At 56.4% G+C, this 12,673-nt stretch overlaps 1 protein-coding gene across 2 annotated transcripts; it reads left to right on the top strand.

The window, feature by feature from the left end:
- Window positions 1-2,590: 2,590 nt before the first annotated feature.
- Window positions 2,591-6,856, top strand: ISLR2 (immunoglobulin superfamily containing leucine rich repeat 2; the record flags this gene model as incomplete). 2 transcript variants are annotated; one of them, XM_082835111.1, is made up of 3 exons in its annotated part: window positions 2,591-2,643; window positions 3,048-3,161; window positions 4,605-6,856. In XM_082835111.1, the coding sequence occupies one exon, from the start codon at window positions 4,613-4,615 to the stop codon at window positions 6,854-6,856; it is 2,244 nt and encodes a 747-aa protein (XP_082691237.1). The 2 variants fall into 2 exon arrangements, with proteins under 2 accessions (XP_082691237.1, XP_082691236.1); XM_082835110.1 differs by lacking the exon at window positions 2,591-2,643 and adding an exon at window positions 2,857-2,941.
- Window positions 6,857-12,673: the final 5,817 nt, after the last annotated feature.

The raw sequence follows: 12,673 nt of genomic DNA on the forward strand, positions 1-12,673 counted from the left end.
CCTGGAGTCGTACCTCCCATCCCAGACCTCGGCGGATTCTGCCCGGGGCGACTCGGGGTCTAGTCCTGCTAGGGCGGGCACTGACGTCTTCAGGGTCCAAGGCGGGGGTAAGGGTTGTCTTTCCCCCAGGGCAGGCTTGGGGAACAAAAGCGCTTGCTGGAGAGTGGGCGGGAGCTGCGGGGGTCCGCGGGAGTCGGCGCACTCGCCTGGGTGACCACTGCGCCCTTAGTCGCCCTCCAGGCGCCTGACGCCCTGTCTCCCTGCAGAATTCCCCTGGCTTCTGCATCCCCGGCAAAAGAGCAAGGAAAGTGGGTCTTTCTTGGCTCTCGGGCCCCAAAGGTTCCCAGGACTCGGGCGGATGGGGTCCCTGTGGTCCGGGAGTTCTCCGCTGAGAGTGAGCGAGCTCATTTTTCCTTCCACTCCCCAGCCTCTGTCTTCCAGTCCTTCAACCCTTCCAAGTTATCCCCTGCTTGCCTCCCTGTACGCCTCCTAGCCGAAAGCAAAGAGAACCCCCCAACACACAAAATAAAGAGAGGTGAAAAATGGGTGGAGGGTCCACAAGTCGCGCGCCTCCGTGCCTGAACCTCGGTCACTGCCTTTACGCCAGGCTCCCCTCCCCCCGCCAGGGAAAGTCTCCAGGACCCTATGCAGGACCCTATTCTCTAACCTCGCTGCTGGGTCCCCGGCTCCCCAGATCCCTCTTCCTCGGCCAAGGCTCCTCGAATTGCCCTTCAGGATTACCAAGACGCGTGGCCAACACACCCAGGACGCCCCCCTTGCTCCGCAGACAAAGAGTCTGTGCCGGGCCAGCCGGCCGCGCCATTCCCCCGCCCAGTCAGGCCCAAACCGCCCGGGACCTGCTCTCGTTGCCCCCACCGCACGGTCAAGATCCTCTTACTCCTCCTCCCTCCTCGAAGACACCTTCTCCCTCAGGGCGCCCCCGCGTCCCTCCCCCGGGGCGTCTGTGGGAACTACAGGCACAGGCAGGTGGAATGAAGTTCTGGGTTCTGAATTCTGGGTTGAGCGAGATGCGCTGGTCCCAGATGGCTGGGCTGCCTGTAGCGACCGCAGGAATAGAAGAGAGGGAAGGATGCGAAGTGTGTGTGCGCCAGTCCGTTCATATTTAATTTATAAAGGCTCCTCAGAACCCCCATCGGGTGGTCTCTTTAGAGGCAGAGCTCCTCACCCGTCTCTCTCCCCCACCTCCCCAGCTCATTAAAATGCTCAACACTGAAATCGGAAGATTGATCTCAGAGGCCCCAAACCGACCCACCTCCAGAGACCGCCACGGCCCGAGTGAGGGCTGGGGGGACACGTGCGCCCGGAGCGCCCAGTGTCTATGGAAAAAACGGGGAAGGCAGGCGCTCTGCGTGTTTCCCGAAGCCTGCACCCCTTTTCCGATTCTGGTCAGCAACTCTGTCTCCAGGGCTGCCATGGGCACTGAGGGGGAACAGAAATCGTGTTTTATACAAATGCCTCGACATCCCTGGGCTTCCACTTCTTTGTCGCCAAAAGAAATATCGGGGTTTCGCCAGAGACAGGAAGCGACAGTCCGGAACAGCAAATATTCGAGTCTGCTGAGGCCCGTTGTTGTGTGAGGGTGTGAAACATTGGGGCGGTATCGGGCCGCAGAGGCTTTGCGGGATAGTGTGTGGGGTTGATGGTGTGTTTGCTCGTTAGACCGTGAAGATGATGGCGGGGGCGGAGGAGGGAGAGAGATGCTCAAGCCTGAAGTCTCCAACCCACAGTGCTCAAAAGGAGCAGACGTTTTGTAACCATCCCTTTCCATACCGCCGCCTGCTGCAGCCGCGGAGCCCCATTCGCCCCTAGCTGGCAAGTCCTGAGGGCGAGGCGCTTGGCTGCGTCCGGGCCGGCTTCCTGGGAGCGGAGGCTGGTACCAACGCGCCCTGCCCCACCCAGCGGTGCGCACGGGCCCTCGAGCTGGGCGGTGGGCTTCCAGCGCTGGTTTAGCCACAAAAGGCGAGACGTACAGAGTCGACCTGAGGAGGCTGGGCAGGGGAGCGCCCAGTAGGGCGGTGCGTTCTAGTCTTCAGGTTGGACTGGCAAGAGGTGAGGTGGGAGCTGGGGAAACCAGGGCTCGTAGCTGCCCGGAGCCAGGCAAAAATAGCAGGGAGGGTGAGGCGCTCTGCTAACACTATCAATTATGCATCGTGTTGAACGTGGCTTCGGGGAGGAGGCGGCTAGCAGCGGGGGTGCGGGAAGGAAGAGTCCGCGCGACCCCTGCGGCGCGCAGCTCACCCGGTCCCGCGCGAGGACTCTCTGCGCCACCGCCTGCCTTTGCAAAAAGAGTTTTAAGGCAAAGACACGCTTTCCCCCTTCAGGCTTGAGCTCTTCCTTCCCCCAAATTCCTTAAAGATGGTTTGTCTCACGTGTTGCGGGGCGTAAAAGAGGCTCGCATTCAATTAAGCAGCAAAGCTAACGGGCTCTGGCGGGACCCGCGCGTGAGGGTGAGTGCGCATGAATGTGTGTGCGTGCAGGAGGAGGGAATGCTGAGCGTCCCGGGTGAAGGTGTGCCTTTGAAAATGTGTGTGAACGTAGCGAGATCTCAACACATTGATGCGATTATTACATGATGATGGGTAATTCTAACATATGAAGAGCGACTGTGTGGAGGGTGCGAGGGTCTGTGTCTGTGCCAACGCGTTTGAATGGGGAGGGAGTCGTGTGATTAGGGATAGCGACAATGTATGCAGATGTGTAAATGGGGGGGGGGACGAGGGTTATGGGAGTGTGGTGAACTGGAAAGAGCCAAGCCGGGGCGCTGGGCGTGGGGGCGCCCCTTTGTGACCAACGTCTCTTGGCCAGGGGAAGTCTCTATGGCTTTAACAAATGTAGATGATGCGGGAGGTGGGAGAGGCTGTGCGCGTCCCTGCTGAGCCCGGGAGCGCGCAAGGACTCTTCAATCTGCAGCCAGTGAGAGGTGGGGGGAACAGAGGCGAAAGGAAAAACTGAAGTGGGACCTCAGGGCCAGGGGAGTCCACAACTTACCTGTCCCTTTCTCTGCCTCTCCCCCATCTTCCCCACAGTCGCAGCAACAGATGTGGGAAGCGCCCTTAAGCTGTCGTCCTGGCTCCGCGACATCAAGTCTGGAGAAGGGGTTGCAGCCCGAGGGCAGCGCGCGGAGAGTCGGCGAGCAGCGGGTAAGCAGCAGAGACCACCCCGTAACGCTGACCCAGATGGGGGTAAATCCCGTCCAGGGCGCCAGACCCTGCCGGCTCTCTCTAGGCTAGACCGGGGAGAAGAGGGGAGGGGCCTTCCCTCCGGAGCGAGAGGGAGTAGGGAACGCGGGTTCCAAAGACCAGAGGGTGGGAGGGGCTCTGCCGAACCTGCCAGGAGCCCTAAGTGGGAGCGGAGAATCTGTTTGTAAGTGCGTTTGTATGACTGCGGATACGAATCTTTTATTGGGGGGGGGGGATTTGTCCTCAGGCATTGTGGGCTGCAGCAAAGAGGCAGAATCTTGAACCTTCTACTTGATTAGCTAGTGGCAGCCCCCTTGACCCATCGGCTAGGGACTCCCCTGCCCCCATGGGAGCCGTCTGGGAAGATGCAGAGGGGGGGAGCGAGAATCGTTACTGACCTCCCTCCATTGCTCTTGGTCCCAGCTCGGAGGACCTCCTTCCTCAGAAGGAAGGTTGGTCGAGGGGCCCTGATGGTTTTCCCCTCCTAGGAGTTGCAGCCCAGGGCAGGCGGCTTCAGTTGCGGCCGAAAAGGGACCTGACGAGTCTGTTTTCCCCGGTCACAAGCCTCTTGCCACCTGCAGCAAGTTCTCAGCATTTGCTGATCCGCTGGGATTTCAGTCTGAGAGGGCTGTGTACAGGCGCAAGTGCTCGCCTGTGTCCCTCTGTGTGGGTTGGTCTGTGTGAGGACTTGTGCCCTGGTGTCTGTCAATTCTCACAATGAACAGGAAAGCACTTTGCCCCGTGGTGGAGAACGCTGGATAAATGCTGTGTTCAGTTGAGAGAACAATGAGGTCTCCAGATATATTGTGTCTGTGTCTGGGTGTCTTTGTGTTTGTATGTCTAGGAAATGTGTTGTGAACCCCTAAGCCCCTGCAGAAGTTGTTGGTTTGATGGCAGGTGCCTGGGCGTGTGTTTGTATTGTTGTGCGCTTGTATGGGCGTGTATGGGCGTGTGTGGGCGAGTGCCGTGCCATGGGACAAAGAGTTCAAGGGAAGACAGGCGGTCACGGACAAAAATACCCTTTCTATGTATCCCTTTCACTGAGTTAAACGAAGGCTTAGAAACATAGTCAGGGCTCGATGCAAAGCCCAGGGCAGACCTGCTAGCGGCCCACTCTGTGGAGGGCTCAGCCCCAGGCTGATGGGATAGGTAGAGAAAAAAGAGCAAGATACGAGGCGGCTAGAAAAGGAAGTCAGGGCCCTGAGAGGGAGCAAGCATTGAATCCCAATACTTTTACTGAGCTCCAACTCGTGCCTAAGAGAGGCTCCTGGGCACAGAGGAGAAAGTTACCGCAGCCCTGGAACCTGCGCTAGACGGGTTTACGGAGGAGGCAGACGGATAGGGAAGGGAAGCTGGGGCTCAGTGAGTCACCTTCTCCTCTCTTCCCCCGGCTTCCACCTGCAGGATCCGCGATGGTGCCCTTGAGGGCCCTGTGGCTGGCTTGGGCGCTTCTAGGAGTGGCCGGAGCGTGCCCAGAGCCGTGCGCCTGTGTGGACAAGTACGCGCACCAATTCGCCGACTGCGCCTACAAGGAGCTGCACGAGGTGCCGGAAGGACTACCGGCCAACGTGACCACGCTTAGTCTGTCGGCGAACAAAATCACCGTGCTGCGGCGTGGGGCCTTCGCCGACGTCACGCAGGTCACGTCGCTGTGGCTGGCGCACAATGAGGTGCGCACCGTGGAGCTGGGCTCGCTGGCGGTGCTGAGCCAGCTCAAGAACCTCGACCTGAGCCACAACCTCATATCCAGCTTCCCATGGAGCGACCTGCGTAACCTGAGCGCTCTACAACTACTCAAGATGAACCACAACCGCTTGGGCTCATTGCCCCGGGACGCACTCGGTGCACTGCCCGACCTGCGCTCCCTACGCATCAACAACAACCGGCTTCGTACACTGGCTCCTGGCACCTTCGATGCGCTAAGCGCGCTGTCACATCTGCAACTCTATCACAACCCCTTCCACTGCGGTTGCAGCCTTGTGTGGCTACAGGCCTGGGCGGCGAGCACCCGGGTCTCGTTACCAGAGCCCGACTCCATCGCGTGCGCCTCTCCTCCTGCTCTGCAGGGGGTGCCGGTGCACCGCCTGCCCGCCCTGTCCTGTGCACCTCCCAGTGTGCATCTGAGTGTTGAGCCGCCGCCTGAGGCGCCGGGCAGCCCCCTGCGCTCCGGCCTAACGCTCATGCTACACTGCGTCGCCGAAGGACACCCCACGCCCCGCCTGCAATGGCAGCTTCAGATTCCGGGGGGCACCGTAGTGTTAGTGCCGCCGATCCTGAGCGGGGAGGACGACGGGGACGGAGGGGAAGACGGTGAGGAGGAAGGAGATGGGGACGGGCCAACGCAGACAGAGGCTCCAACCCCGACTCCAGCACCCGCTTGGCCCGCGCCCCCAGCTACCCCGCGCTTCCTGGCCCTTACAAACGGCTCCCTGTTGGTGCCCCTCCTGAGTGCCAAGGAGGCAGGCATCTACACATGCCGTGCGCACAACGAGCTGGGTGCTAACTCCACGTCAGTTCGCGTGGCAGTGGCAGCTGCAGGGCCCCCAAAGCACGCTCCTGGCGCAGGGGGAGACCCTGATGGGCAGGCTCCAACCTCTGAGCGTAAGTCCACAGCCAAAACCCGGGGCAACAGTGTCCTACCTTCCAAGCCCGAGGGCAAAATCAAAAGCCAAGGCCTGGGCCGGGTTAGCGTCCTCGGGGAGACACAGGCGGGGCCGGAGGAGGACGAGGAGGCAGGTGAGGGTGAAGAGGCGGAAGACCAGGTCTCTGCTGACCCGGTGGAGGAGCAGCGCTGTGGCCACGGGGACCCCTCGCGGTACGTGTCCAACCACGCGTTCAACCAGAGCGCCGAGCTCAAGCCGCATGTCTTTGAGCTGGGCGTCATTGCGCTGGACGTGGCGGAGCGCGAGGCGCGGGTGCAGCTGACGCCACTGGCGGCAAGATGGGGCCCTGGGCCCGGCGGGGCTGCGGGAGCAGGGCGGCCCGGACGGCGGCCATTGCGCCTGCTCTATCTGTGCCCGGCGGGGGGCGGCGCAGCCGTGCAGTGGTCGCGTGTAGAGGAGGGCGTCAACGCCTACTGGTTCCGTGGCCTGCGGCCCGGCACCAACTACTCCGTGTGCCTGGCGTTGGCAGGCGAGGCCTGCCACGTGCAAGTGGTGTTCGCCACCAAGAAAGAGTTGCCCTCACTGCTGGTTATCGTGGCGGTGAGCGTGTTCCTCCTGGTGCTGGCCACCGTGCCCCTGCTGGGCGCCGCCTGCTGCCATCTGCTGGCCAAACACCCGGGCAAGCCCTACCGTCTTATCCTGAGGCCGCAGGCCCCGGATCCCATGGAGAAGCGCATCGCCGCCGATTTCGACCCGCGTGCCTCCTACCTCGAGTCCGAGAAAAGCTACCCTGCAGGCGGCGAGGCGGGCGGCGAGGAGCCAGAGGAGACCCCCGGGGAGGGTCTTGACGAAGAAGCAGAGCAGGGCGACCCAGATGGGGACCTGCAGAGGGAGGAGAGCCTGGCGGCCTGCTCGCTGGTGGAATGCCAGTCCAAGGCCAACCAAGAGGAGTTCGAGGCGGGCTCCGAGTACAGTGATCGGCTGCCCTTGGGTGCCGAAGCGGTCAACATCGCCCAGGAGATTAACGGCAACTACAGGCAGACAGCGGGCTGAACCCCCAGCCCGTCTGGCAGCCCATTCCCATCCCCCACCTTGGGTGCCTGGGAGCAGAAGCCTTGGGCTGGCAGGATTTATGACCCCCAACTTTCACTTACTCCACCCCCTTACCACCCCCTAACCTTGACTACTGGGGACTTCTAGTGGGGAGTGGGACGATTTTACCAGTCCCATCCACGACGGTCATTGTCCTCGAGGGCTGAATTCCCCTCCATGGCGAGCACAGTTCCCCGCTCCTCCCTCCCTGTGTAAGACACCACCCGCTGACCGTGAGGCGAAATCCAAGCCTCTCCGTTCCCACTGCAATTATCTGCGAAATCCGCCCCGAGCCCGCTCCACAGTGGGCTCGGAAGCCAGAGGAAATGGGAGAAGACTTTGGAAACATCTGATGGGTATGCTGTGGCTCGGGGGTCAGCCCGGGTCCCCCAGGAGATGTCCTTAGCGTGGAGCGCTATGGGGTCCCGCCTCAACCCCTACTCCGCCCTTTCCGGGGTGCACATCCCAGAAGCCAGGATTCTGTGGCAACTCCCCAGTTTTTAGTTTCAAAGCCCCCTTATGACTGGGAACCAAACGCTTCTGTCCCCCGTCCCCCACTCTGACCAGCTGGAGCCGAGCCGGATGCCTGCGGCGCCTTTCAGCTCCGCGCTCCGATTTTCATATTTTCGTTGTTTTCAAAGACAGTGACACTCCGGATCTGGTGCTAACACTCCCTTGCTAGCCTCTGGGAAAACTGGGTGTGTGTGTGTCTGGGGATGGGGGGAATCCGTCTTCTCTCGCCCTCTCTCCAAACTTAAAGCGCCGCAAAACCACGCGCCCTGTTTCCGCGGAGGGTGCGGCCTTGGTCCCGGGCCAATTTCGTTGTAGGTGAGTCGGGAATTTCTGGAGACTCGACAGCTCCGCTTCCGCTGCTGCATGCGGCCCAGACCTCAGCTCGAGGAGCATCAGGGGCGCCGGAAGCCAACCCCGGCCTCCTGGACCGGGTCTCTGGTGAGGGGCGAGTGTCTCGGTTCGCACAAAGCCTGCGCGTGACCGTGCGGCGGGATCCGGATGGAGAAAAGCCCCTCGGTCCTCGCGCCCCCCCCGCCCCGCCCCTCCTTCCGCGAGAATAGTAACATTTGCGCGGCTGTAGTCCTAGACGAGCGTGCTCTGTAGGAGAAAAGTCTGTGTCCTGTAAAAGTGTGTCAAGGGTAGTGTAGGGAGGCGGGCGGGAGGGAGGGCGGGGAGAGGGGACGCGACGCGACGACTCGGGCGCTGGTCTTTTTTCTTTCTTGAAGAAAAGCCTAAGGGTTGGGGGGGGGGGTTTGGGGCATTGGGACCAGCCCTGTCCGTGAAGCGCAGCACAAGTGCGGCCCGGGGCAGAATAGCCCCCTGGAGTCCGCACCCTTTTCTAAAGGCGTCTGTATGTAAACAGTCAATAAAACAATCGATTTGAACTGGCCTTGGTGACTCTTTGTCGGGGGACAGGGGGAGGAAGCCTGGAGGATGCTGGAGGAAACAGCAGAAGGAAGGAGCCCATAGGATCCTCCCGTTGGGATCCTTTGTGTGATTTTTTTGTTGGACTGGCTTGTGATTTTTACCAGGTGTTTACACCTGGTGCCTGCTCTTGGTGCCTCCAGCTCCGGGATGGAGGGGGGAAACCAGGTGGGATGGGGGAGGCTGGAAGTGAGTGGGGAAGGGCTTGCAGAGAGGGAGGGGTGGCTCTCTGCAGACTGAACGCGGGGAGCTCCAGAGTGTGTGTGTGTGAGTGCGTGCGAGTGCACAATCCTCCTTGGGTTGACACTGTCACTGTGATGGGGTGTGGCTGTGGTGTGAGGACTGCCTAGTTTCCGTGTCTCAACACCATCTTTGGTTCTCTGAAAATGCATAGGGGCAAGACTTGTGCACAAAAGATGTCACAAGTAACACAAATTACAGAGCAGGCAAATGATGGAGAGCAGCAAAGGGGGAAATCGGCAAGGTTGATTCCACAGAAGAAGCTGACGCTTTTAACCCAGGAGCCATGCGTGTGTGTGCGTGTGGTTGTGTGTGTATGTGTGTGTGTGTGTGTGTGTGTGTTGGGGGATTATGGTCAGTGAATGATGCATGGACACCTGGCAGGGCGTGTGACTGTTGGTGTGGGCTGAGGTGGGTGCGCAGGTACCATCAGGGTTGGAAGCACACTGATTTAATAGTCCTAGAAATGGGGCTCCTTGGGTGGGGAACAGGAGAGACAGAGAGATCCAAAGAGGATGCTCCTGTCCAGCCTACAGTGCTGGGGTTGGGCCGGTTGTATTTCAGCTGAATCCCCCCAGGGGATAGGGAGCAGCCAGGAAGAGTGGTGGAAGAGGAAAGGAATAGAAATGAGGGGGGCAGGTGAAGAGTCCATCTCTACTCTCTTTTCTTCCTGCTTCTAATCTCTTGTCATCCCTCACCCTCTCTGTGGGTAGCAGGTCTTCCTAACTGGACCAGGCCAGTCTGGGGACCAGGCCCAGGTCCAGACACCCAGCATCCTGTCCTAGCTTGTCTCCTGGCAGAGGCAGTAGCTGGGACATTTCCCAGGGCCAGAGCCCAGGTTCCCTTCCCAGACCAGCAAAGCTGTCTCTGAGAAAAATTCCCCTCTGAGGACCACAGCCCAAACCCCACCACTGCAGCCCACACCACTGTCAGGGACATAGCTCAGAAATATCTTTTAGGAAGAGGGCTGCTTTGTTCTATCTGCAAATGCTGCCTTTGAGCAGGGGGCAGGGACTGGCCCAATTCCTGTGGTTCAGGAAGCCACCCACACAGTTGCATTTGGGCACAGGTCTGGCTGGGCTGGTGAGTGCTTACCAATGTCCGTCCCACCCAATCCTCTCCTCATGGGAGGAGGGGGTAGAGGGAAGGCCTCCTTCTTGTTCCCCCCTGTCAATCCCCTGTCAATCCCCTTCTCAATCCCCTCCAGGATTGAGAACCCTCCTGGAGACCCCCTAGGATCCTGAGTGCCCCCAAGGGATTGTGCAGAGTTGCGGAGAGTTCTGCCCCTTCTTTGTCCCAGGCCAAGCTTTCTAATGAACACATCACTGCTCTGCTCGGCCTCATGCTCCCTGGATGAAGCCAGGCCCAAAGGCTTGGCCCATAGGACAGGAATGGGTGGGTGCTGGAGGCTGAGGACCATGGTGCTGTGACACTCTGCCGACTGCCCACTGAGCTGCCAGCCCTCTCAGGAACTCTGTATCTTCTGTCCGAATGTATCATTCTGTCCAAATGTTTGGCTCAAGAACAGAACGGTCCCCAGCCTCTGGCCTTCCTTCTTATCTCCTTTTACATTTTATTCTTTCATTTCCTCCCCTTCTCGCCTCTCTGTTCTCTTTTTTTCTGCCTCTCCTTTTTTTCTTCCTCAAGGAATCTTGTAAAATCCCAGGGTTGGAAGGGACACTGAATACTTACTAATTCAACTACCCACTTGAGGTTTAATTCTTTTCTACACAGTCCCCATCAGGTGGTTGTGCAACTTCAGTTTATATTTATCCAGACATGGGGACTCACTATTCACTCCCTCCCGCCAAGGAATCAGTTGTTGAGCAGTTTAAAATGTGTTTCCTCACTTCCACCCCCCAGGCCTGATGTTGCAATTGGCACATGCTCTGTGAGAACCTGCAGAGGTGTGGAGATGTGATCCCCACCTCCATCCCTCACTTCAGGGCTCCAAAGCTTTTCATTCAATGCATATTTTTCAGCCTCTGCTATATGCTTCAGGTGCTGCGCTAGCTAATTCTCTCCAGTGTATTTTGTCATAAAACTTATGTGGATGGGAATGGAGTCTAATGGGTTGAAGACAGACAGAGAGACAGAGAGAGAGAATCTGAGTGTGTATGAGGGGACCTGGAAAATGGTCAGAGAATGCAATATGACAGCAGTAGCCTTGGAACTCAGAGCAATTTGTCAGGAGCAGTAATTCTTTGAGTTACAGAAACCAGATGCCCAGGATGTGGCCTTGAATCAGATTGGAAAACTGTCTGCAGAAAGGTGATTTGAAAGGAGTCCTCCCCAACAAGTGTCTCCTAAAAATCAGCTGGAATGAGAATCATCTTGAAGATCATTTGAGAAAGTCCATTAATAAAAGGACAAAGGGAGGCAGGGCTTCTTTGAGGAAGCAGCAGCTGGTGTAGGGTCCTCTGCTTCCTGATCTTGTGTCTGGAATGCAGCCCTGCCCACGACACCTTAATAACAACCACAACTAAAGCTAACATCTCTGAAGATTACTTGGGTCAGTAAATGTTTGGACTGCTCTTCCCTGGTTGTGATGCTAATCTTGGTTTTCCTTCCGGGATATCAGAATGATGCATTTTGATACATAGAGGAAAGGGAGGTAGCATCTTGCTACCACTGCCTTGCTCCAGGTTTGTCAGTATCAGAGCCCCAGTTATGAGACACTCCACAGGGAAAGAGGAACCTTCTGTCTGCACAACAGGAGGCATCATCTGCAGAGAAAGAACCATGACTGCAAGAGCACTGAGCAAAAGAAACTGGGAGACCTTGTTCTTTTAGGGATTAGATGCATTTTCTCCTGAAAAAGCCAAGCCCCAAGAAAGGCCCCAAGTAGAGACCATAAATTGCCAAGTCTGACCTGACAAATGCCTTTATCTTGTAAATCTCCAACATAAAGATATTGAGAAGAGAAATTCTGGAAAATTGAGGATGGAGCAAGCAGAGCCACTTCAGTTGTAATGTGTCAATTAATTGATTGCATTTATAACACTCGCACGCATGCATATGTGTTCAATGACAAGATTTTGCCTTATGACTCAATAGAGAATAACGTTATATTGAAAATGAAAGATCTACTGTGACTGGCATAAAAAAGAGATTGAATTATAAAATGTCTTACAGTATTAGTGTTTGTTTCAAAATATGGCCAGTATTCCTCATGAGACTTGATATGGATTTAAAAAAAAAAAAGAAAAGAGCCATCCAAGGACCCCATGATGGGAAGACTTGTTGGGTTAAATTAGTTGGAAAGATTTTGTATCATCCGTTGGTTGAATAAGTAATTTAGGTAATTTGAAGATGGTATGATTTTTTAAATTGCGGTAATTGCATATGCTTTGTCTGGACATGTGAATGTAAGTTCAATAATTAAGTTTAAGCCCGCATGGAATAAGGAGAATAAAAGTGTTTATATTTTTTATCAACTGTTTACTACTTAAACATTTCCCCTTGTGTATTAGGAGTTAATTTGGTTTTGGCAAATTAGATGCATTTTCTCTTAGCAACACTCGAGCAAACTGGTCCTTAAATTGAGTCTAAAAGCCATTCAAGGCATCCAACCATTTGAGAGAAAAACTGCCACAATCATAGAGCTCAGATAGGAACTTCATAAGAACTGGTCAATGGTGAAATGGGGAAAGAATGGGAATGAAGAATTAATTATCAACACTGTAATAAAAGTGGCCTATCATGTATTAAGACGGGCTAAAAATGCTACTGGTCACCAAATGTTAATAAAAATATTAACCAGGGCTTCCCTGGTGGCGCAGTGATTGAGAGTCTGCCTGACGATGCAGGGGACACGGGTTCGTGCCCCGGTCCGGGAAGATCCCACATGCCGCGGAGCGGCTGGGCCCGTGAGCCATGGTCGCTGAGCCTGCGTGTCCGGAGCCCGTGCTCCACAGCGGGAGAGGCCGCAACAGTGAGAGGCCCGCGTACCACAAAAAAAAAAAAAAAAAAAAAAAAAAAGAACCAAATAATACCAATAGTAGCTAACATTTATTGAACTCTTACCATATTTAAGACACATACTATGGAACTTATAAGCATTATTTTATTAATCCTTAAAATAATCCTGTGAGGTGATAT

The sequence above is a fragment of the Leucopleurus acutus genome (genome assembly GCF_964270905.1).
Source record: "Leucopleurus acutus genome assembly, chromosome: 1".
NCBI classification, from domain to species: Eukaryota; Metazoa; Chordata; class Mammalia; order Artiodactyla; family Delphinidae; genus Leucopleurus; species Leucopleurus acutus.